The 27,678-nt window shown below is 35.9% G+C and overlaps 1 protein-coding gene across 1 annotated transcript in view; it reads right to left on the bottom strand.

Moving 5' to 3' along the window:
• Window positions 1-27,678, bottom strand: part of CTNNA3 (catenin alpha 3) — a 1,434,719-nt gene that overhangs the window by 1,132,880 nt on the left and 274,161 nt on the right. The window contains exon 5 of the mRNA XM_069460558.1: window positions 13,446-13,709. Within this exon, the coding sequence (XP_069316659.1) occupies window positions 13,446-13,709 (264 nt within the window). The remainder of the gene's footprint in view (window positions 1-13,445; window positions 13,710-27,678) is intronic.

Below are 27,678 nucleotides of genomic sequence, written 5' to 3'. Positions count from 1 at the left end.
TTAATCATGCTTATTATAAAAACTAATATGTTGGCAATATGTTCTTCACAACCAATAGTATCTTCATCAGAAAGTTTCTGTTTAGAATTTACACTGACTTGTTTTCCTTTTCAACTGGTCTCAGAAAACAAGATTTCAAATTCTACTCAGAGTATAAAATTTAATTAGGTTTCAAAATATAATTGCCTGCCACCTTTCTTGCCTTTCTAAATCTTACTATAATCAATAAAGTACGCAAATAAAGCTTGTAAGTGATAGATCCATGGCTGGATTTAGGCAACCCTAAATCTTACACTTAGCAGTGAACACCTGCCACTAACAAAAGCCTAAAAGTGCTAAACTGTAGGAATAGCATGGCCAGTGAACAATGTTCTCGATTATAAAGCAATAATCTTAAGAAGCAAATCCTAAGAAGCAAAGCATGGTGCTATACCACGACCCACACTACTAACCAAATTTGACCTGTGCCTAAGAACAAAGAACTCTGAAATTTACCACCTTCCATATCTTGATGAAAGGAAAAACAGATTCTTCTAAATTAAGGCTGCAATCCACATGACCAAACTCTAATAAAAACTATACTTTACTAAATTTTTAAAATGTGATATATACAGTAATCCTTAATGATTCTCATAGACTACTTTACTTTTCCTGATTTCAGTGTATCCTGAGAACATTTTCAAAATAATATCAATCCATTTCAAACAAAGTACTCTATCCAACAGACAATGCTAGATAGAAAATTTGCCCCAGGTGGCAGAAACAAAAGAAAAGTGACCATAAGTGATAACTTTACATAGTAAATGTAACCTTCTAAAGGCTTTATGGTAGTATTATTTTTGATAATCTGATTACTGATAGTATCTGCAGCTATAAAAAGAGGGAACCAGGGATGTCTCTGCTTCAAGAAACTAGAGCACCTTCTGTATTTGGAATAATTTTAACTAATATTCTTTAAGGAATAGTTACAGAAATGGTAAATTGCTTATTTTAGTTTACATACCATGTATATTTGTGTTCAAATGATTTCCCTCTTAAAAGTAACTCCACAAAATATATTTGAATATCTTCTCTCAACTCAATTCATCCTCCTAATGAGGGTAAGAAGCCACCATTCTGCCAAGCCCAGGTCCCTTTGATATCTAAGCTATCTTGGACCACTTCCTCTCTCTTACCCTTTATAGTCACTACAACTGTCAATCCTTTTTTTCTTCATATCTGTCCCTCTCCTTTTGTTTTCAACTGCTGTACTTTTGAGGCTTATTACTTCCTATCTGAAATATTACAAATCTCTTGATTCTTCTTGCCGCCACCTAACCCTGCAAAATAATCTGCATATCATGACTAATTAATCTTCCCATAATATCTGTTTGATTTTGTCACTTCCCTGATCAAATATTCCTTATCAAATTTCTTAGCTTGGCATCCATTATAGTTCCTCAAAATTTGGTTTCCTGGCCAGATTGTCTACTGTTCTCCTGCTGTACTGTACAGCACACTGTTAATGAGTACAGGCTAGAAATTCCAACTTCATTACTGCAGAAAAGGAACAATATTAGCCCTCTCTTTGAAAGAGAAAAATATGAACTTAGAAACGTGATTTCCCTAAAAAGGAAATAGGCTTTTAAAGCCAAAAGTACTTTTCTCCTAGATATGTACTATGAAATATCTTGATTGCTACTAATAAGAAAGGTGAATTTATAAGATCTTAAACTAAACAAAGTATACTGATTTACTGATTACTCAAACTGACATGACAGTGTCAAGTAAGACCAACTTCAGTTCTGTTCTGCTATTCATCCTCAATGGCGTGTTCCTGTGTGAAATTTTTTTGCCAGATAAAGACTCTTTTACTGGTAAATAATCTTATTTAGTCCTTATTTACCAGCCTAAATTGCAAACTCTCATATTTGTATAGGCATCAGAATTTGTAAAACCCCTTTCAGATAACTGTGAAAAGTCATTGAACATTCTATCAAAATCTCCTGGCTCAGTTCCCTTTCCATAAAGCCTTTCCTTATTGCTTCTTGCTAGATTGTAAGAGGCTTGAGAACAGAGCCTGGAGTGTGGATTCAACAAACACTTATAGAATATATACTATGTTAGCAATTTACCCCTCAGTTATACCTGCATTTATATATGCAGGACAACCTCCGAAATAAACCACAAGGAATGGTAAAAAAAAAAAAAAAAAATGCTTGTTTCTGGCGAAAAGGTAAGAATAAATACAAATCTAAAAAAAAGAAAAAGAATTTCCCTGGGGGAAAAAAGGAAGCGGCACATTCCTGCCGCGCCCCCCCCCACAACCACCCCCCCCACCACCACCCCCCCCTTTTCTTTCAGCATGTACTTTAGAAAACTTGTCTGGGTGACTCTTTGTCTGCCCTTTTGAAATGTATATAAATCTTTTGAAAAACTAAATAAGCTTCTTGCCAGCTTTTCAACCCAAGAATGTCTTTCTCAAGGACCTAGAAGCCATCTTTTTGAAATGTAATCATCCAAGAAGATAGCGCCCTATCTCCCAGTTTTTGTGTTGGGGCAGGTTGGGGAAGTAGGAGCCTAAATTTTGTGGGCACCTGGCTCCAAGTTACAAACCTATCTCCTGTCATAAAAATATAAAAAATTTATTTTTCCTTTAGATTAAGGCAATTAGTGAACACAGATGGTCACCCAAATTACCAGGTAACCTTAGGATGAACTATGTATGCAAACAGCACTGTCAAGTTTTCTTACTTGAGGAATAGTTATCATTTATCTTAAGAATAAATCTTAAGATATTTTTAAGAAATCTTAAGCCCTTAAGAATACATCTAGTGGGCTGTGTCTGTTTAGCTATGTAAAATCGTGAGGGAACTTTCTGTCTCTACATTTCTTTAGTGGATTGCCTACGATGCACATCATATTCTGGTTTAAGGCTTATCAATAATAAAATTTTTTCTTCTCCTTTACATTTGTGAAGAGGTTTTATGGGTTGGCAAGGTATATTGTTTTAAATTATATTTCCCCAGAACTCATGAGAGATCATTGTACCATTTAAATCTGTAAATGTGCATGTCTCAACTTCTCAGAAAAAAATGAAAGGAACAAATTAATGGAAAATAGGGAGGGAAATTTTGGGGAGTTGGAACAGGAAGGAAGGAAAGAAGAAGGAAATGAGGAAGAAAAAGAAAGAATAGACTAATGGTAAAACCTAACAAAGGAGCAATTCCATTCAAGGAAGAAAAGACCTCAAAAATAATTAAGACTTTCCAAAAGGACTCTAGAATAAGAGACTTTAGAGATTGAATATATTGTCTGCTAAGTAATTAAAGAGCAGAACAATTATGCTGATATCCCATTCTCAGAAAAAACATACTCAGCAAGTGACCCAAACTATCACAATATAGCAGGTATAATATAGGAGGTCTTAACCTTTATTATGTCCTGAACTCTCATAAAAACGAAAATCCCTTCTCAAGACAATGATTGTAATGCATAAAATAAAAGACATAGACTCAAAAGGAAACCAAAACCATTGGCAGATATAAAAAATTTTTGTCACATTAACACATGGAATAACAAGATCGAGCAGTAAGCCTAATAACTCCCATAATTTAGAGATAGTGATAAGCATAAATGATACTTTGCATACCTGTAATGTAGTAAGAAAGTATTTGTAATTTCTATTGGTGACAAAGTCTTAGGTGTCAACACCACTGTGGTTTGTCATCTATATTAATAATTAAAGTGCTAAATTCCAGAAAGAACTTTGAAAAATGAAGATCTTTTTGTCATCCAAGTCCATAGACACCCTGAATTTTATATATGGATCCCCATGGACTCCAGGTTAAGAACCTCTTTGGAAGTTGTAACATTAGAACCCAGATTGGCTTCTGCTACCAGAGAAGCTAAGCAATGGCCATCACAAGGGACAAGAAGCTCCTGAACCAGAAGACAAATCACTTTCCATGGTCTAAAGGAGCACTTACAGCTCCCTGCTGCCCTCCCCTCCAGTATAACGACTAGACCCAGCACTCCTGTAAAATGAACCTTACAATGACTGCAAGATAGCATGAATACTCAGTATCACTGGAAAACATACTGCGGCTACTGATACAATCTGTACAATCTAGATGGATGCTTCTCAACATTTAATGTGCATAACGATCACCTGGAAGGCTTGTGTCTCGAAAGATTCATGACCTCATCATCAGAGTAGGTCTAAATTGAAGAACAGAAATCTTCACTTTTAACTAGCACCCAAAGTGATTCTTATGCAAGTAATCACCAAACATTTGAGAAACATCAACAGAATTAAAGTGAAACCCAATACTCAATAAGCAGAACTAAACTCTTAAAGAAATGTAAGTAGTTTAATTAATATCCTAAAAGAGATTCCAATGTTCATCATAGCTATAAAAAGACCAGCCACAATAAAACCATTGATATTCTTGGAAATCAAAAATGGTATTGTAGAAATAAAAACTATATTACTGAAAACTTGTAGAGCAGAATGAACATACTTAACAACAAAACTAAAGAATTCTCCCAGAATGAAAAATAGAAACTATATGCAAAGTATGAGAAAAAAATTAAATTAAAAAATTAAAAGCCACAAGCCACTGTCATCCAGACAGTCCAACACTAACCTTAATAGAAGTTTTAAAAAAGAAAAAAAGTGTATCTCTGCTTAGGAAAAAGTCTGAAAACTATACACCAAATCCTTAATAACTGTTTATCTCTCTGGCAATAAGGATAGAATTGAGGTAGAGTGAAAAGAGACATTAACTTTTTCCTTTACATAGTTCTGTAATTGTATGATTATTTTACAACAAAAATAAATTTAAGTATTCCTTATGAAATTCATTACTTTGGCCATAAATGAATAAAACTATTATCAAGATATACCAGGAAAATGTCAATAAAAAGAACATCAAGAATATCAATATCAATACTAGACAAAATAGAATCACAGTAGACATCATTAAACAGGATAAAGAGAAACATTTTGTAATGATAAAAGATACAATTCATCATGAATTCTTAAGAACACTTCTGAACCTAATAGTTTTTAAATGCATAGAACAAAATATCATTACAAATACAAGGATGAAATGGAATTCTGCTATAATGTGAAAAATTTCAACTCACCCCTCTCAAACAGGTGAAGTAGAAAACAGGAGTAAGGATGCAGATTATTTATTTATTACAATTAAAAAGCTCAGATGATATATTTTTTTGAACTGCCTACCAAACAGAGAACACACATTTTTTTTTCAAATATACATGGGACTTTTAAAACAAAACACAAATTAAGCCACAAAGAAAATCTTAATTAAAAAATTTTTCCTACGCAACAACAAAAACAAATGAATGGGACCCGATTAAATTAAAAAGCTTCTGCACAGCCAAAGAAACAGTCACAAGAATAAACAGACAACCTACAGAATGGGGAAAAAATTTCGCATACTACACATAAGATAAAGAACTGATAACAAGAATCTATTTAGAACTCAGGAAAATCAGCAAGAAAAAAATCAAACAACCCTATCAAAAAGTGGGCAAATGACATGAATAGAAATTTTTCAAAAGAAGACATAAGAATGGCTAACAAACATACGAAAAAATGCTCAACATGCCTAATCATCAGGGAAATGCAAATCAAAACCACAATGAGATATCACTTAACTCCAGTGAGAATGGCCTTTATCAAAAAGTCCCAAAACAACACATGTTGGCGTGGATGCGGAGAGACAGGAACACTCATACACTGCTGGTGGGACTGCAAACTAGTGCAACCCCTGTGGAAAGCATTATGGAGATTCCTTAAACAGATTCAGATAGACCTACCATTTGATCCAGCAATCCCATTATTGGGCATATACCCAAAGGAACAAAAGTCATTCTATGACAAAGACACCTGTACCCGAAGGTCTATAGCAGAACAATTCACAATTGCAAAGATGTGGAAACAACCCAAATGCCCATCAATCCATGAATGGATTAGTAAATTGTGGTATATGTATACCATGGAGTATTACTCAGCTATAAGAAATAACGGTGATATAGAATCCCTTTGGTTCTCCTGGAGAGAGTTGGAACCCATTATATTAAGTGAAGTACCCCAAGAATAGAAAAACAAGCACCACATGTACTCACCAGCAGATTGGTTTCCCTGATGATCACCTAAATGCACGTTTGGGAATGACATCAATTGGGTATCGGACTCAGGTGGGGGATGGGGGGAGGGGAGGGGTGTATACCTACATGATGAGTGCGTTGTGCACCGTCTGGGGAATGGTCACGTTTGAATGTGCTGACTCGGGGGGATGGGGGGTGAGGGGAGGGGATGGGGTATAACTACATGATGAGTGCAATGCACACTGTCTGGGGAATGGATGCGGCTTGAAGCTCTGACTGGGGGGGGGATGGGTGGTACATGGGCAATATATATAACCTGAACTGTTGTATCCCCATAATAAGCTGAAATAAAAAAAAAATTTCCAAAGGTGTTCTAAAATAATACCTATATTTTCTGACTAATATTTAGTAAAACTAGAAATTAATTTAAAAAGATGATAAAAACAAACAAAAACTAATTTTAAAACACCAGAAACCAATTTTTTAAATTTTAAAACACCCTTCTAATAGTAGTAGGCCAAAAAAATCCAAATTAAAACTAACATCTATTTTGAAAAAAAATGAAAATAGAAGTACTGTTTATTAAATCTAAGGTATTCAAAGGAAAATTAACAACATGAATGAATTTACAATGAAAGTAAGAAAAAACAGAATGAGGTAGACTAAAAATAAACTAAATAAATGTACCCAAGATATTATAAAAGAACCTCAAAATTAGCCTTATGAAATTAGAAAGTAGGAATTAATAAAAAATTTTAAAAGCTAATTAAATTTTAAAATAATTAAATGGTAATTTTAATTAGAAGCTGTCTAAATACTCCCAAAGGATCATAATAGCTCTCTAGCAATGAACTCTAACCAAAAGGAAACTGTTGAAATGACAGATATGGAATTCAGATTATGGATGGCAAGTAAGATGAAAAGAATTGAGGAGATGGTAGAAAACCATTTCAAAGTAATTAAAAAATAATAATTCTGAACATAAAAAGTTCACTAAAAAGATGGATAACATTAGAAAAGAGACAAAGAACTTAAAGAAATGAAAGAGTCATTTAGGAAAGTTCAAAATATAGTAGAAAGCTTTAACAACAGGCTAGACCAAGAAGAAGAAAGAATTTTGGAGCTCGAAGGCAAAGATTTCAAAGTAACCCAGTCAATAGAAAATGTAGAAAAAAGAACAAAGAATGAACAATCACTTCAAGAAATATGGGATTATGCAAAGCGAACAAATATAGGAAAATTATAGATGTCTCTGAGAGAGAAAAAGAAAAAGAAATAAACATAGAAAACCTATTGGAGAGAATAATAGAGGAAAAATTCCCTGGTATTGCTAGAGGTTTAGATATCCAGATCCAAGATGGTCATTGAACACCTGAAAGATTCATAGCAAACAGGACATCATCAAGACATATAGTCATCAGCCTGACCAAAATCAAAGTGAAGGAGAAAATTCTACAAGCCGTGAGACAAAAGCAACAAGTTGCTTGCAAAGGAAAACCCATCAGACTAACAGGAGATCTCTCAGTAGAGACCTGTCAAGCCAGAAGGGATTGGGGTTCCATTTTTAGTCTTCTTAAACAGAATAACTGCGTGGAAAGAATTTTGTATCCTGCAAAACTAAGTTTCATAAATGAAGGAGAAATAAAGTCTTTCCCAGACAAGCAAACACTAAGGGAATCTGTCACCATTAAACATGACTTATAGGAAATACTTAAAAGTGCTCTCTATATAAGGCAAAACAACTGATACACACCAATCTAAAAACACCCAAAAATTAAAGCTCACAACTCTTATAAATCAGTAACACAAGGGAGAAAACAAAGCAACTAAATATTATTCAACATGATGAAAAGAATAGCATCAGTTCCAGCATTGAACATAAACAGTCTTTATGCTCAAGTTAAAAGATATGGACTAGTTGACTGGATGAAGAAACACACCCCAAGTATCTGCTGTTCCCAACAAAACGCATCTAACTTGCAAGGATACTCAAGGTAAAGGGATGGAAAAAAATATTCCACATGAATAGAAACCAAAAGAAAAGGAAGCAGGAGTGGCTATTCAAATATGAGATAATATAGACTTTAAATCAACAATAGTAAAAAAAAAAAAAAGCAAAGACATTCATTATAAAATGATAAAAGGAGAAATTCAGCAAGAAGATATAACAATCCTACATATATATATATATATACACCTACCACAGGAGATCCAGATTCATAAATCAAATACTACTATACCTAAGTAAATAAATGAATAGCAGCTGGAGACTTCCACACTCCTCTGACAGAACTGGAAAGATCATCAATCCAGAAGATCAACAAAGAAACACTGGACTTAAACAGGCCTCTAGAGCAAACGGACCTACCAGACATCTACAGAGCATTCTACCCCAAAACTGCAGAATAGACATTCTCATCAGCACATGGGGCATTTTGCAAGCTAGATCATATGTTAGCCCACAAAACAAGTCTCAGCATTCAGAAAAATTGAAATCATACCATGTATCCTCTCATATCACAGTAGAATAAAACTAGAAATCAACTCTAAAGGAAATCTCAAATCTACACAAAGTCATGGAAATTAAATAAGCTGCTAATGATAATATAAATTCTGACCCGAAGTCCAGATAAGTATAGGCTATGGTTAGAAAATTTCCAAGATGTATTCAGTTTTTTTTTCTGAGCCACACAGGGCCAAGGCTAAGCTAGCCAAGTTTTCCTACTATCTCCTGATATAGGGGCTAGTATTTTTCTCATTTATCCAACTAGTTGGTTAAATTTTGAAAATTCCCAGTTTCACACAAGGATCTCATATATAACTTTTCAACTGGTAGGATACAGGATTTGTTTTTTGCCTTTAGTTCATGTTTCCAAAATTTAGCTCCCTGCCATAATTGAAAAGAAATTCCCCACATCCACCAGCACAGTGCTGGTGCTGGCTTGATAGTTGGGATTTGTGTTCCCTTTGTACCTGGCCACAAAGAATTTCCCAATTCACCTATCAGATTAGCTAGGTATTTAAAAACATTTTATCTGTCACTTTTAGTTCTTCTAGTTCTCTATATTTCTAGAAACCAAATCATTTTTTAAAATCATATTAATGTGCTTCTGGATACCAGCAATGCTCATTTTTTTTTAGCTCCTAAATGCTAATCTGATTAATAGATGTCATGATTTCTCCTTCAGGTGAAAATGTAATTATTTTCCCAAATTTATTTGTTCCCCAAAATTATTATTCTTAGTAAAAGGTAATACATCTTGGAAGTCACAAGGCACCTTGACTAAGGCCAGACAGCTACTAAGAGAAGAAAAAAAAAAAAAAAAAATATATATATATATATATGTATTCTCTTTGTACTGCCTTATCACAGATAAGATTCTGAGCAGCCTATCACTTAGATACGCTTTTGGTGGATTCCCTCACTATAAATTCATGGGCCAGTTAAAAGTTAGATAAAGTAGAGTCACACACCTCAAGTACATACACTTTCAGTTGGAAAAAGAAGAAAAAATAGGGCCAAGGGGAAAATGCTCTTTACTACAATATCACAAAATGACATTAAGTATTCTTGTACTCATTCATTCATTCATTCATCAATATTTACCTAGTATTTTCTATGTATAGAGCATTGTTCTAGGTGCTGGTGATATATAAATGAATATATAAAAGAAAAAAGAAAAGAAACATGACAGTTCTTTGAAAATAAGAAAATACTACAAACATATATTTTGTTATTATTATCTTTATCACATAAGGATTCAGATGATTCTTGTGTTACACAATTACATCTTCTTTTTCCCTCCACAAAGGAGAAAATATATCTCGATGGACTTGGATATTTCAAAGCCATTTTAATTGCCAAAGTTTCTTTCTTAATGACATTTTCAAAATTCTACTAATCTACAATTCAACACCTTTCAATTCTCATTCAGTCACAAATGCAGAAGAAACACCCCATAATTCACATTGGTCTTTCCAATAAATCAATCGATTTAGCCTGTACAGTGTTCTAATTCAACTTCTATTTTCTCCACCAATAAATCTCAGGTTTCATACAGACAACCAGCCATGGGCCAGAATGAAAGATTTAACAAAAGCTTTAGTATGGTAGTTGTTGAGTAAGCACTCTGATACATTTCCACACTATAAACATTTAATGAAACTTTCTCCCAACGGAGTATTTACTACATCAATTTGTTTCATAGTATTATATTTTCAGGAGCAAAATAGAGCAAAGGTTATTTTGGTTACTTTACCAATACAGCTTGCTGTAAATAATGAAAAGTGCAACCATTTAATTTACAAAATCATTAAAAGAGGTTAAATGCTCAATAAATTCTGCTTTATCTAGTTCAGACAGCCTCAGTAGCTATTTGTAACCTGGATATAAAAATACATAAAATTCAGGCATTTTGTACTAGTTTGCCCATCTCTGTCTTTGACAGGAACTGAATTTCAAGGGTTGCTGAGACAGTGTTAGAGTCCTCATTAAGATTTCAGGGAAGTATCTTCAGACTCCCTCCTACCTTGTTCAGAAGAAGTGAGGCTGCCATATAAAGGACCTTTCTTGAGAGAGACTCCATTTCCATGACTGTGCCTATTCCTATTGAAGCTACACACATAAACACACAGACGCATGCATGTGCACATACTTTCTCCTCCTCTCCAACCTCTGCCACTCTTATTTTTAGCAGTCACTTTCAACTAAAGTGAGAAAAGAGAAGAGGTCTCAGAAGGAGGAACAATTTGGAAATGTCTTATTCTATAATGCTAAGAATATAGAATGTGTTGTTTGAGATGAACTGGACCCCTTATGGGAGCATCCTCTGACACGATTCTGTTTGGTAATATGAAAAATGTGGTAATCAGGTTGAGCATCCCTAATCTGAATATCTGAAATCTGGAATGCTTCAAAATCTAAAACATTTTGAATGCTGATGCCACAATGGAAAATTCCTCACCTAACCTCATGTGCTGGGTCACAGGTAAAACGCAATTAAAACTTTGTTGCATGCATAAAATTATTAAAGATATTATATTAAATTACCTTCAAATTGTGTCTATAAGGTATATATAGAACATAAATGAATATTGTGTTTAGACTTGGGTCTCAACCCCAAGATATTTCATTATTTATATGCAAATATTCCAAAATCTGAAAATCCAAAATCCAAAACATTTCTGGTGCAAAGCATTTTGGATAAGGGATACTTGACCTCTAAGATCCTGTCTGTCTACTCTAGCAAATTTCACCACACACTCCAGAGGTCATACACTTCTTAGGACAAAGTGACCTTCATCTGATGACTGAAAGAGATATAAAATCCTGGACATTTCTGCCAGACAAGGTACACTCTGGAGGGCAATGCTCTCTCCACAACTCTGTTGATTGGCCCAGGATTTGTGGGTCTGCCTCTCAGGTAGACTTCTTCCTTTGCCCAGTTCTACTCCCTCCCTTTTCCCTGCCCAGATGGAGCACCCCGTTTTCTGATCTCCACTCTGTGTATGATTCTGGAGGATCAAGCCTGCAACTGCAGCCATGACTCCTCCCTTTCTCTCATGTCCCACATCCATTTTGTCAAAATTCAGTTGATTCTACTTACAAAATTTAGTTAACATGACCCTGATTCAAACTAAAACATGAGGTAGAATCAGGTGTCGCATGTATTATAAAATGTAAGGTTGGAACCTGGGTTACTGTAATAGCCTCCTGCCTGGTTTTTGGCTTCTCCCTTGACTCCCTTCACTCTATGATCCACATGTAGTCAACATAGTCCTTCTAAGATACAAGTCTCAGCATGTCACACCTTTGGTTAAAACTTTACAATGGATCCCCATTTAACTTGGAGAAAAATCCAGAGTCCTTAAAGCCTACACAGCCGTCTACAACCTGGGCCAAGTGGCTCTCTAACCTCAACTCCTACCACTCATCCCCTGCTCTTCACTCAGGCACCCTAGCTTCTATGCTGTCACTTAAACACAGGGGACATGCCTTCAAGCCTTTTCTCTAGATCTCTATCTGTCCAATTCCCTAACCTCCTTCGCACCATTGATAACATCTAGCCTTCTCAATATAACATACTATACAATTAAGTTATCTACAATGTTTATTGTCTTTCTTTTTTTGCCTATATTCCCCTGCTAGAATGTAATATTTTGTGAAAGGCAGTGATCAGATGTATCTCAAAAACATAGAAGAACATAATGCCAATAATATGTATTTGTGAAATGAATAAATCCTATGTTTTATATGTTGACCTATGTAAAATAAAGTCACCACTTTGATATAATTTATAATCCCAATTCAAATTCATTGGCTTCCTTGGAAAACGTGTAAAAGCATCAGAAGTCTACTAATAGAATATTTTCCTGCTAATCAAGTTATTGGAAGACACAGAATGTGTTAGAGACTGATTGGATAACTGGATTTTTATCTTCTCATACTCTAAATTTTAACACATGGTGATGGGGGTAAGACCACTGGGGCTTAGAGACCCCATTTCTGAGGCCGTGGGAGGAAAGGAGGTGAAGGAATGCTGCCTGAGCAGGGGCCGGAGATAAGAGCAGAAGTTAACTGCCTAGTTGGGGGACATTCCAGCGATCTGGGAGTACAGCAAAGCACACTCCCACCTTAAAGCCTGAGGGGACTCATGCCTAAAAAGCCGCGGAGCAGCTTCACATGAAAGCCACCCACGGCTGTAAAGGAAGATTGCAAAATGTCAGCAATGGAGCCCAGGAGAAGGAACCCTGGCTCCAATTCTTTAAAACACCAGGTTGAGCTCCTTCCCTCCCCTTTCTCAGTAGATCTCTCAGTTAATGGGGCACTAAGCTCCCAATAAGAAGTACTAATCTCTTTGTTCCTCAATCAAATGGGCCACAGCTGCTGAGTTCAGAGATACTATCTGTACATACCTTAAGGCATAGTTGTGCTTAGTAAGGAGCTATGTGTTCGTGCTTCTATAGATAAAAGTGTAATTAGCTAAGACATCTTGTGACTATTGGAGGAGACTTGAAACTTCTACTCACGAATTTTTCATGTGAAATCATTGTAATCTATAGCATGAAAAAGAGAATAAAAATGGGTGCTAATTTTCAGTCAGTGCCACCTGGCTCACGGAATTGTTGATGGTCCCCTGATCTTCCCGGTACCCTTTCACCTTACTTTTTGTGTCTGTGTCTTTTTCCCTCCCATCTCTTGCAGCGCACACTGCCCGGGGACATGGTTATATGGGGGACTTCATGAACCCCTGATAACATGGATCTTCCTTTGTTTCTTTTCATACTGGGACATCAAATCACATTTTGTCTTTCTCTCAACTTACCTCCAGTTCATCAAGGGCACTTCCCAGGGTTGCTGCCTGAGGTTCTGGTGAGGCTGGCATATTCTGGATGCCTTGTGAAGCATTTGAAATTACATCAAGGGCATTCTGAATTTCTCCACAAACTGTGTCCTTGCTGGCTTTTAAGGAAGCAACATCAGAATGCTCCAAACAAGCTGAACAAATTGAATGCAGGAGTGGGGAGTTCTCCTTCAATGAGGCCCGGGCTCCTGCAATTTCATCCCTCTGATTTGGAGATTTTAAGTCCTGAGAAGGGAAATAAAAAGAGTGGTTTCTTACAATGGGTTATGAAAGAAAGACTTACACAAAGAAGCTTCATTTTTTTCTGTCATTAGAAATGAAAAGATAATAAACACTAAGAAGTCAGCTATAAGTTAAAATCAAGGGCATCAATTATTTCTATATTCCTTCAGATTTTGTTAAAAGTTCTACAATAGGAGAGGTGAGACGGTTCACAAATAAAGGTCACAATGGTGCAGATGTGTAAAACCTGAGTGGATCTTACACTTGTCAGTCAGATCCTTATAAGTCACTAAAATATTCTGGCATTCACATTATTAAATGCATTATAAGAGAGCTTGAATTACAAGGATGCTGATTACCCTTTTCTGTAGATGTTGTTAATTGCATTTAACCTTTTCATTAAAACTAGACCAATTGAGATAACAACATTAAATCAAACCTCTCACTATTTAGCTACTTTTCTGCTCTTTTACAGAAATATTAATAAATTAATCCTGTTATCATTTGTTCTTTGACATTTATTTGACAAATAGTTACTGAGCACTTAGTGTATGCTAGCCCTTGTGCTAGACTTTCAGTGTATGTACGTGAACAATCCTACATGGATCTTGTTCTTCTGGAGGACAAACAATAAACTGTGTAAACAAATACACAAGACAATTTCAGGTGATAATAAATGCTGTGAAGAAAACACAAAAGTAAAATGTCATAGAGATTAACTTGAGAGGGGAAAGCTGCTTTAACTTGAGTGATCAGGAAAGGTATTTCTGCAGAGATGATAATTGGTAGTAAATCTAAATGAACTGCATTATAATCAGAGGGAAGAGGGGGAAGAGAAAATCCTATATAAATGATAAGTAATCAAAACAAGCTCAAGATACGATGAAAAAAAAAAACCTGGCAAGCACTACCTTAGCCAAATGATGAAGGTTAACATCGTAAGTGATGTCACATGGATATCATATACCCCTTTATATACTGTGACAAGAAAAGCACACTACTTCTGTGGTATTCTCTCCAGAAATCAATAACCTCCATCTATTCAAGAGAAAAACAACAAACAAAACCAGATTGGGGAACATTCTACATGATACCTGGGCAGTATTCCTCAAGATCATTAAGGTCATGAAAAACAAAGAGATTGATTGATAAACTATCACAGACCAGAGGAGACTGAGGAGACATAATTAAATGCAATGTGATACCCTGGATTAGATCCTGGAACAGAAAAAAATATTCATAAAAAAATGGTAAATCCAAATAGATAATATTAATAGTTAACCAGAATATATCAACATTCATTTCATTGTTGTAGCAAATGTTGAGATACAATGTTAACAATAGAGAAAACTGGGAGAAAGGTAGATGGGAACTCTGTACTATCTTTGCAGCTTTTCTGTAAATCTAAAATTATTCCCCAAGAAAAAGTTTATTTTTTAAAAAAAACTAACTTAAGGGACATTTACAATAGTTTATGCACTTCATATACAATATCTATCTTCATAAAAACTCACAATAGATTATTCCCATTTTTAAAATGAGAAAACTGAGGTTTCAAGAGGCTAAGTTCCTTAGCCAAGTGGCAGAGCTAGATGATGGCATTTCTTGTATTGTAGCCCAAGTCAGTGTGACTTCCAATTCCTGATTCTAACAACTATGTTATGCTATTTCCTACATACAAAGGGTTTCTCTTATTTTCTAAACCAGAAAGAGGATTTGTATTTGTACATTAATGATATCATGTAACTTATCTGTGTAGTCCTTCTGTATAGTATCTTATTGATCATCACAACACCCTTTAATGGGGTGAAGCTGATATTATCAGCCCCATTTTAACTAAATAGGAATTTAGGGTAAGAAGAATAAGAGACTGGTAAAAGAACTGAGATATAAACCTAAGTCTTCCTACTGCAAACCCTATGCTTTTTTCACGAGGCTCTGTTACCTCAGAATAATGTCGCCTGAGGTTAATAAATGGCTTGTGCTACTGTATTTTTAGTTCCGCCCCATATGAAAATAAAGGCTGTCTGCTACTTCATACAGGTTTTGGGGAAATTAACTTCTTTACAAAATGTAGGGAGGACAGTTAGAAGTAGCTGTCAATGCATTGTTCATACTCATTAATACCTAAGAAAAGATGCTTTGTGGTTTTCTTGGTTTGCTATGATATCTCCCTTATATTTCTGATCTGGGTTCTAGTTTCAGCTCTGTCATTAGCACCATGAGCTGGGTAAGTCATCTACTCTTTCAGTGTCTGTTTTTCCATCTGTAAAAATGGGAATAATGATACGTCTGCCAACCCTCTCACAAGATTGAGTACATAGCACAACAGAAATGGAATATATGTGGAAAGCAAGAAAAAAATCATAAAGAATATGGAACTATTCATATTTTATTCCTTAAATTTGTCAAACTTGTTGTACTGTTTTTGTGCCAGGATGATCTTGGTGATTTTCATATGCCTCACAATCTCAGAGCTGTACATTCATCAGTGAAGATTAGAGGATAAATAGTGTAATGTTTAGAAAGGAGATCATCAGAAAAATAATGATAAAAAGTATAAAATATTCAGAACGAGCTAAAGAAAATTCTCTTATATTACAGTATAATCACAGCTTATTACATAATTCCCTCTGAAGTGACCAATACATTATACTTCTTTATTTAGAATAGCAGTGTCAAGGTTTAGGTAGCTTCTGAAAGGTGAAAAAGTTTGAACATGAATTTTTACAAAGAAGGTTGAAGTGAAGAAAACTATTTATTTTGCTCTGATGATGGCTATGTATAATCTGACTGTAAATTGTGGTAACTTTAGTGCTATAGGGACTTTGAAATTTTAAAAATACAAATATATTTTGGCTTTTGAGCCTATGCTTTGTCTTCTCTTATCAAGGCAAGCACAGAATCCTTAATGAGCACCGAGGCACCAAATAGCAAACCTGTGAAGCCTGCGAGAAAGGACCATCAATGAACATAACAAAAATAACATATTACAGCAGTGGATGGGGTACAGGTTGCAGAGGTTAGGTAAGGGGAATTGAGAAAGCAAGACTATTTCTTCCAAAGGACATCACACATGATAAATTTAATGTAGTAAATAGGCACATAGACAAACAGGGAACTAATGATTGTCACCCCCTAAACAGAAGGTTGTTGTAGGTGTTTGTGGTTGTTTTATTCTGTTTTAACTGATCTCATGGGTTTAAAAGCTCATAGGTTATAGGAATTAAACGGTAAGGTTAATTAGGGATTTCTTCAGATGGAGAAGTGTAAAGAATTCAGCTCCTCAAGGATTGATACTTATTTAATATCTTTTTTTAAATGCTCCAGAAGAACTCACATGAGATTTCCAAGTTAAGGAGACATTAAATGCTTCCAGCTGATGAAGAAACACACAGATGGGATTAAAAAAGAAGATCTTACAAGTCTGTGCAAGTGGGTAGAGAATTAACATATGAGTTTTAACCCTGGCAAGAGAACAAAATATATTTAGGGATTTTAAAGATCACAAAATATAAAAATGTAGGACTCTAAGCTATCAGTTAATTAATTCAACAATTCATTCAACAACTATTGTTGAGCCTCTGCTATACATCAGGCAGTATGCTAAGTATTGGAAATGCAGAGATAAAGAGCTCACAGATCAGAAGAGGAGACAAACAAATTTATATAGGAACTAAAATAGTTACAGCACAGAGGAAAGTCCTTCAGCTTGAGAGGATTAAAGAAAATGTATCAGAGAATCTTTTTTTCCAGCTTTATTGGGATATAATTTACAAATAAAAATTGTATATATTCAAGGTATACATGATGCTTTCATATATGTATATATTGTATAATGATTACTACAATCACATTAATTCCTACATCACCACATATTGTTATCCTTTGTGTGTGTGTGTGTGTGTGTGTGTGTGTGTATGTGTGTATTGTGAGGACATTTAAGATCTATTCTTAGCAAATTTCAAGTAAACAATATAGTATTATTAACTATTGTCACTAGGCTTTATAGTATATCCCTAGAACTCATTCATTTTATAATTGACAGTTTCTACACTTTGACCAACATATCCCCATTTCCCCATCACCTCAACCTCTAGCAACCACTGTAAAACTCTTCGACTTTTTTAGATTCCATGTGTAAGTGAGATTGTACAATCTGTGTCTTTCTGTGTCTGGCTTATTTCACTTAACATTATGTCCTTCAGGTTCATCCAAGTTGTCATAAATGGCAGGATTTCAGAAGAAGCAAATCTTAGACAATGAGTAGAAGTTATTCCTGTGAACAAGGCAGAACAAAACAAGCAAAAAAAAAAAAAAAAAAAAAAAAAGCATGTTCAAAGGCCTGAGGCATGAAAAGGAAAGGAGTATGCATGCGACTGCAGGTATTATTACAAATACTAGATACCTGAGCAAAAATTGTGATGAATCCAGCAGGGAAGGTAGACAAGAGACATCATCGCATATGCCACACTAAAGAACTCTGAAAACAATAAGCTCAGATGTGTATTTTTAAAGATTGCTCTGGTAATAGCCCTTTCAGTGGGTTAGAGAGAATGAAATTGCAGTCAAGGAGACCAGGTAATAATCCACATCCAGGCAAGAGACAATGAGTGCCTGAACACTATTGCCAGGTTATAGTAGGATGGATCCAGGGAATATTTAGGAGGTAAAATGGTAAATCTTTGGTATATTTAGATGGGAGGGGAGAGAAGAAGGTATTTAAAAATGTCTAAAGAACTGTTTTAGCAATTGTGTACGTGGTGATGTGTTAACCAAAATGGCAATTCAGAGAGAGGAATGTGTTTGAAAGAAAAAGGTGAAATACATTTTGTCATCTGCCAAACATAAGATGCTAGCACAAGAACCAATGAAAATACACTATATTTGGATCTAGAATTCAGAAGAGAGCCTAGGCCAGAAATAGAGACATGTGAGTCACCAGGTCATAGTTGGGAGCTAAAGCCATGTGTGTGAAGTTTACATGGCTTTTACCTAAGATGAATGTTGCAAGAAGAACCTGAGAGTTATCATAAATTGTTCCTTGAGGACATCAACCCAGTAATTTTATATGCTAGCCCAAAATCCAATATATATATTTAAATTATCAAGAAGGGCATCAGAAAATACAGAACTCTAAGAAGATTTAATTAATTTTTTAAAAAAACAAGCAAAAAATAAAACACACACATACCCCACAGAGTTAAGAACCTGAATGATTGTGGATAATCATGGTCATTATACCTTAAGAAAAGATAACAAAAGAAGGTTCTTTTAAAAGAGCAATTTTGAAAGACAGAATGACTTATATATCAAGGACACTTAAAAATATGGGGTTTGTTCACTTGAAAAAGGGAAATTTATATTGAACAACACATGATAAAAAAAATCTAGAACTCATGGACTAACTTGACAACTTGCTAATGGACTTCTTTACTAAATCTAGAAACACTAGATCATAGAAGTAGCTTTTTTTAAATTTGGGTAAAATAAATTAAAATATATTTGTTCATACTGCTTTCTCCACTGCTTCATTATAATTCCCTTGAATGCAAGCACTATAATTTATTCTATAGCCCATTATCTAGTAGCATATGGCACATATTAGGAGTTTACATTCCCACACAGATATTTCTCAACTCTGACCCAGACTGCAGGAGCCACAGAGGTCCAGTGGGTCCCAAGGTGTTCTTCGTGACTCCAGAGCCCAGTCACTCTGGGTGGACTGCCTCCCATAGGGAGGGTTGGAGATGACCAGAGGTGGACTTCCCTCCACCCAGACTCTTTTTCTTCCCTTCCCCTACCCTTCCCACGGATGCAGAGAGAAATAATTGAACAGCCACATGGAGGCTCCCATAGGGAATGGGGCTCAGATCTTACTTTTTGGGATCCTGCATCAGACCGAGGGGTGTTTGGACTGTGAGATCCCTACCCACCAGCCCCTCCCTGCTGCTGCTTGTGAGGCAGCCACATTAGAATAAGAAAGGCCCTGAGCTAGAGGAACATCAAACCACTGTGGGCACACTGTGGGTGACACAGGACCAGCATTCTTCTCCCTGGCATGGTCAGGGATTGATCTCCAGGGACCCAGGAATGGGCCTGCAGGCCAGATCCATACAACCAGGTCTTGATCACATCACCAGAGGCACAGAGGGGATATTTGTGAATCAGTTTTTGCAAGGTGCAGGTGCCTGCAGGGGCAAAGCAGGGGGTAGAGCACAGTGTGGGTCCTACCTGTGGTGAGCTAGTGGGACACCCCTCCTCCCACAGGAGGGCTGTGCTCCCAGCTCAGGCTAGTATCCAGGTCAGGGAACCTCCCTGCCTACATCACAGTGGGGGAGCTTGGCTGACTTGAGTTCCTCCCTGCAGGCAGAGTCCTGAGAGAAACTGAGAAATAGGGGAGGATTGAAATGAGCAAGTCCTACTCCAGACTGCCAGATTGCAGGTCTCAGACAGTTCCACCTCCACATGCAGACTCTCTGCTTGAGTGGGGCCACTTCAGCCCTTCCTGGGCAGCTTAGCCCAGAGGTAGGGAATGGACCCTTAAACCCTGCATACTCCTTACCAACATTTGTGGAGCTAGATGGCAGTTTCACCCAACCTAACCCTGCCCAGCCCCATATGCCACCCACCTTTGCTATGATGGTGAATAAAGGACTCACCTGGAAGCTCCAGGGCCCCACCCACCAAATGGGGAATTAGAGGGCTTCTCCTGCGGAACTAGAGCTGGTCACAGGATGCAAAAACAACAGTGCAGCTTGTTTCCTCCAGCAAACATCACCTACTGACAGGGAGGTCAATTTGCACACACGTTACACCATTTACCAACTCAATCATAGAGGATGTGGTTGATTCTCACCCACAAGCACCACCTACTGACTCAGACATTAAACTGGGCATGTCATTATCTAAACAAAAGAAAATCCAAAAGTAAGAGGCAACATCTGTTCCACATGAGAAGGAACCAGCAAAAGAACTCTGTAAGTATGAAGAATTAGAGCAAAAAGTCACCCCCAAAAGGGAACACCAGCTCCCCAGCAATGGATACCAAACCAAAAGCAGAATATTGAAATGACAGATGAAGAATTTCAAATATGGATTGTAAGGAAGCTTAATGAAACACAAGATAAAATAGAAACTCAACACAAAGAAACCACAAAAACAATGCAGGAAATGAACAAAAAATCCACTAAAAAAACTGAATTATTAGAGAAAAATCAAACAGAACTTCTGGAAATGAAAAATTCATTCAAGGAATTATGAAACACAGTGGAAAGCCTTAAGAACAGGTGAGATAAGGCAGAAAAAAAAAATCCAGAGCTTGAGGACAATACCTTTCAATTGAACAAGTCAGTCACAGAGATATGGCAGAGAAATAAGAGAAATGAGCAAAGACTACAAGAAATATTAGATTGTGTAAAGAAGCCTAACATAAGAATCACAGGCATTCCTGAGAGTGAAGAAGAAAATACAAATGGTTGGATAATTTATTTGAGTGAATGATTGAGGAAAATTTCCCTGGCCTTGGTAGAAATCTAGATAACCAGGTACAAGAAGCTCATAGAAATCCTCAGAGATTCATCACAAAGAAGAAAACACCACAGCACATCGTAATCAGAATGGCCAAAATAAACATGAAAGAGGTGCTCCTATCAGCCATAAGACAAAGAAGCAGGGAACTTACAAAGGAAAACTCATCAAACTAACTGCAGACTTCTCAACTGAGACCTTATAAGCCAGAAGGGATTGAGCCCCATTCTCAGTCTTCTCAAACAGAATAATGCCCAGCCTAGAATTCTGTATCCTGTAAAACTAAGTTTCATATGATGGGAAATAAATTTTTTCTCAGACAAGCAAAGACTGAGGGAATTCATCAAGACAAGACCTGCTATGCAGGAAGTAAGTAGAACTGCATTATTCACAGATCAGGACAATAAACACTCACCAATGTAAAATCACCCAAAAGCTAAAGGTTGAAGGCCAGACACCATAAAGTCTCAAGAGATAAGACAAAGCAACAAAGTTCAACTCAACAGGATGAACAGAAATCCACCCTACTTATCAATTCTTTCAATAAATGTTAATGGCTTGAACTGCCCATTGAAGAGGCAAAGGCTGGCCAAATGGACAAATATACACAAGCCAAGTATCTACTGCCTTCAGGAAACACATCTACCCCACAAGGACTCATCCAGACTCAAGGTGAAGGGATGAAAAATAATATTCCACACTATGGAAATCAAAAGAAAGCTGGCGTAGCAGTTCTCATATCAGATAACTTAGTCTTCAAATTGACAAAAGTAATGAAAGACAAAGATGGTCATTATATATTGGTAAAGGGAACAATTCAACAAGAAGGCATAAGAATCTCAAATACTTATGCACCTAATACAGGAGCGAGCAGCTTCATAAAGCAAATCCTATTTGATCTAAACAAAATAATAGACAGCAACACCATAATAGCCAGGGATTACAACACCCTGCTGACAGAACTGGACATATCCTCCAAAGAGAAAATAAAGAAACAAGAGACGTAAATAGAACTCTAGAACATATGGGCCTAACAGACATTTACAGAACATTCTACCCCAAAACCACTGAATATATATTGTTCTCATCAGTTCATGGGACATTCTCTAAGGATGATCACATCCTAGGCCATAAAACCTGTCTCAAAAAATTTAAAAAAAATAGAAATGATACCATGCAACTTCTCAGACCACATGGAATAAAATTAGAAATCAACTCTGACAGAAACACTCATCTCTACACAAAATCATGGAAAATAAAAAAACCTACTTCTGCTGAATGATAGGTCAAGGAAGAAATTAAGATGGAAATCAAAAAATTCTCTAAACTAAATGATAACGGGGACACAAGTTGTCAAAATCTGTGAGATGCAGCTAAAGAAATTGTGAAAGGAAAATATATACCCATAAATGCCTACATCCCAAAGACAAAAGGATCACAAATCAACAACCTAATGAATCATCTCAAAGATCTGGAAAAGGATAAACAAACCAATTGCAAACCTGCAGAAGAAAAGAAATAACCAAGATCAGAGCAAAATTAAATGAAATCGATAACAAAATAAGACACGGAAGATTAATAAAACAAAAAGTAGGTTCATTGAAAAGATAAACAAAATTGACATGCCTCTCATTAGATTAACCAGAACCAGAAAAGAAAGGACTCTAATAAGCTCCATCAGGAATGAAAATGGAGAAAGTACAACTGATACCACAGAAATACAAAATATCATCTATGAATATTACAAAAATCTCTAGGCACATAAACTTGAAAATGTGGAGGAAATTGACAAATTCTTAGAAATACACATACCCCTAGGTTCAATCAGGAATATATAGAACACCTGAACAGACCAATATCAAGTACTGAAATTGAAGCAGCAATAGAAAACCTATCCAAAAATAAAGTGCTGGATGAGATGGTTTCACAACCAAATACTACCAGACCTACAAAGGACTGGTGCCTATCCTACAGAAGCTATTCCACAATATCAAGAAGGAGAGAAACATCCCCAACACATTTTACAAAGCCAACATCACCCTGATACCGAAGTCAGAAAAGGACTCAACAAAAAAAGAAACTATACATCAATATCCCTCGTGAATATAGATGTGAAAATTCTTAACAAAATCTTAGCAAATTGAACTCAGTTGCTCATAAAAAAATAATCAATCATGACCAAGTGAGCTTAATCCCTGAAATGCAGGGATGGTTCAACATATGCAAATCTATAAATGTAATTCACCGCTTAGATAGAAGTAAAAACAAAGACCATGTGATTCTCTCAATAGACACAGAAAAAGCATTCAACAAAATTCAACACCCTTTTATGATAAGAACACTTAACGAGACAGGCATACACAGGACTTATCTCAAAATTATAAAAGCCATATATGAGAAACACACATTCCACATCATAGTGAATGGGGAAAAATCGAAAGTATTCCCACTTAGAACTGGGACAAGACACGGTTTCTCTCTATCATCACTTCTGTTCAACATAGTGCTGGAAGTCCTAGCCAGAGCAATGAGACAAGAGAAGAAAATCTAGGCTATCCAAATGGGAAAAGAAGAGGTCAAACTATCTCTCTTTGCTGATGATATGATCTTATATTTAGAAAACCCCAAAGATTCTGCCAAGAGACTACTGGAATTGATAAATAAGTTCAGCAAGGTCTCAGGTTACAAGATCACTGTACACACGTCAGTAGCATTCATATATGCCAACAACAGTCAAACTAAGAACCAAATAAAAGGCTCAATATCTTTCACAATAGCAATCAAGAAAATAAAATACCTAGGAATACATTTAACTAAGGAGCTGAAGGACCTCTACAAGGAAAACTACAAAACACTAAGGAAGGAGATAGCAGAGGACACAAACAGATGGAAAACCATACCATGCTCATGGATCAGCAGAATCAACATTGTTAAAATGTCTATAGTATGCAAAATGATCCACAGATTCAATGCAGTCTCTAATAAAATACCAACATCATTTTTCATAGATCTAGAAAAAATAATTCTACATTTTGTATGGAACCAGAGAAGACCCCTATAGCAAAGCAACCTTAACAAAATAGAAAAAATTGGGAGATATCAATTTACCAGACTTCAAGCTATACTACAAGGCTATAGTAACCAAAACAGCATGGTACTGGCACAATGATAGATACATAGACCAATGGAACAGGACTGAGAACACAACATAAAACCATCCTCATATAGCCATGTGATTTTTGACAAAATAGACAAAAACATACACTGGGGAAAAGAATCCTTATTCAATAAATGGTGCTGGGAAAATGTGATAGCCACATGTAGAAGACTGAAACAGCATCCACACTTCTCACCTCTCACAAAAATCAACTCACAATGGATAACAGACTTAAACCTAAAGCATGAAATCATGAGAATTCTAGAAGAAAATGTTGGAAAAACTCTTATAGACATTGGCCTAGGCAAAGAATTTATAAAGACCCCAAAAGCAATCATAGCATCAACAAAAATAAATAAATGGGACATGATCAAATTATAAAGCTTCTGCATGGCCAAAGAAACTATCATTAGAGCAAATAGACAATCTAAAGAATGGGAGAAAATATTTGTATGTTACATATCGGATAAAAGGCTGATAAATAGAATCTAGATAAAACTCAGGAAAATCAGCAAGAAAAATAAAACAACCCCATTAAGAAGTGGGCAAAGGACATCAACAGAAACTTTCCAAAAGAAGACAGACTAATGGCCAATAAACATATGAAAAAATGCTCAACATCTCTCATCATCAGGGAAATGCAAATCAAAAACACAATGAGATATCACTTAACTCCAGTGAGAATGGCTTTTATCAAAAAGTCCCAAAACAACAAATACTGGTGTGCATGCAGAGAGATAGGAACACTCATATGCTGCTGGTGGGACTGCAAACTAGTACAACCTTCATGGAAAGTAATATGGAGATACCTCAAAGAACTAAATGTAGAACTGCCATTTGATCCAGCAATCCTACTACTGGGTATCTACCCAAAGGAAAAAAAGATATTCTGTAAAAAAGACATCTGTACTCGAATGTTTATAGCAGCACAATTCACAATTGCAAAGATGTGGAAGGAACTCAAGTGCCCATCACTACATGAGTGGATTAATAAAATGTGGTATGTGTACACCATGGAGTACTACTCAGCCATAAAAAGATGAACTACCTATTGTATTATCCTGGATGGAGCTGGAGCCCATTCCACTAAGTGAACTATCACAAGAATGGAAAAACAAGCACCACATGTACTCACCATTAAATTGGTACTAATTGATCAACACTTATGTGCACATATGGAAGCTACATTCATTGTTGTTGGGCGGGTGCGAGGGGAAGGAAAGGATGGATATATTCACATCTAATGGGTGCAGTGCACACTGTCTGGCGGATGGGCATGCTTGTAGCTCTGACTTTTGCGGTGCAAAGGCAAGATATGTAACCTAAGCATTTGTACCCCTGTAACATTCTGAAATAAAAATACTTAGATAAATAAATAAATAAATTTATCTATACATTTAAGAAATCCAAAACAATACCCCAATTTAATTTTCTTTGAGGACAGTGGGGGGCTTGGAAGGGCTGAAAAAGCAATCCTAAATTTGATCCATAAAAATAATCATGTGAGAATATCTAGGAAAATTCTATAAAGAGAATAACATTCCAGGGACACTTGAACTTAAAGCTATTACATGACTAGAGTGTTCATAAAAGTGTAGTATTAAGCACTAAGAAGACAGAAACCCTGGAGTCAGTGCAATGGGATAGAAAGCTACCCAACAGGTCATTCTAATTCCATGTGGCAAACACCATGGTGGAGTTGGGAAAACTGAGAAGCCTGGGCATACCACAGAAAGGAAGTGACACCTGAATAAATAGATTTGCCTTTTTGAATCTATTGAATTTTTCATGAAATTGGCTTCCAGAAAGCTTATTCAATTCACATTCCCACCACTGGTACATGAAACTATTTTCTAACATGCTTGCCAACACTAGTTATTACACCATTTTAATTAAAAAAAAATATTAGGAGTTTAATATATTTTTGTTAAAGAAGCAAAAAGACAAATAAGAAACAAGGGAGAAGTAGTAGCTCAAAAAAGAACAGAAACTTCAAATACGATTATTCCAACAAATCAAATTTATGGAAAGTATACTTTAATCCAGAGAGCTTGGACAAATTTATGTATAACAATGGCACAGAAAGTTAAAGAGTAAAATGGAACTACATCCATCTTTACACTAAATGTTAGTGAAGCCATTGGTACAACTACTTTGGAAAACTATTTGATAGTATCTACTAAAGCTGAACATATGCATACCCCATTACACAACTATTCTATTCATAGGAGAGGATAAAAACATATGGAAATGTGTTCATATAGTCATCAAAAGATACATCGAAAAATGTTCATAGCAGCACTGTCTGTAATAGCCCTACATTGGAAACAACCCGAAGCAATGATTATGAACAAAGCACAGTTACATGCAACATGAAATATGGAATAAAAAATGCCAGACACAAAAGAGTTCACATTGTTTGATTTTATCTATATAAAGTTCAAACTCAGGCAAAACTAATCTATAATGTTAGAAATCAGAATAGTGGTTATTTTTGAGGGGTGATTAGAGACTGGCAAGAGATAAAATCTTTGGGTTCTGGTAATTTTCTGTTTCTTGTTCTGAGTGCTGGTTACATAGATGTGTTTCGCTTGGAAAAATTCATTGAACTGTACATTTTTTAGCTGTGCACTTTACCAAATATATGTTATACTTTAATTTTTGAAAGTTTATGTAAAATCAAAGAAAATAAAAAGTAAAGGCAAGAAAATACCCATGGCGTGTGCCTTCTCTTGGTAAAGGACAGTGGTATAAACTAGCTATGAACCTGTAACGGTGTCATATTTCCCATGTTATTAGGGGAAGGATGAGAAAATAATTGGATATGCAGTCCACCTGCAAGAACCTTCTATCCACTTTGAGAGTTTGTATTTTTAAAAAAGAAAAAGTAAAAATCTAAATGTTTGAAAAATAAAAGTAAGAAGAGAAAGTTCCCATAGCCTGGCTATCAGAAAAAGCAAAGCTAAAGAATTTCCACAGCAATTGATTCCATATGCCCTTTTACAAACCTGCATTTCAAAGAATCAAAGAAAACTTCCTCACTAAGCTACAGGCCTGCCCACACGGAATAGCTATGCAGATACTCTGCTCAACAAAGCACAACTACATGCAAATTATTGAGTTCTCTTCCAGGTGTTTAAGTGAGGTTTCTGAAGCTGAGCTGACAAAACCACTCTGATAGGGAAAAAGAAAGGGAGCTTATAAAGAGCAGTTTTGTTTTTTAAGATTAAGATTTGCAGCAGAAAAGCCCATATATACTTTGCTATTTGGATTCCATTCCTGCTT

This window comes from Eulemur rufifrons, chromosome 28 (assembly GCF_041146395.1).
Source record: "Eulemur rufifrons isolate Redbay chromosome 28, OSU_ERuf_1, whole genome shotgun sequence".
In the NCBI taxonomy this organism is placed as follows: Eukaryota; Metazoa; Chordata; class Mammalia; order Primates; family Lemuridae; genus Eulemur; species Eulemur rufifrons.
The sequence above is the reverse complement of the archived record's forward strand: the minus strand, read 5'-3'. Positions and strand labels throughout refer to the sequence as shown.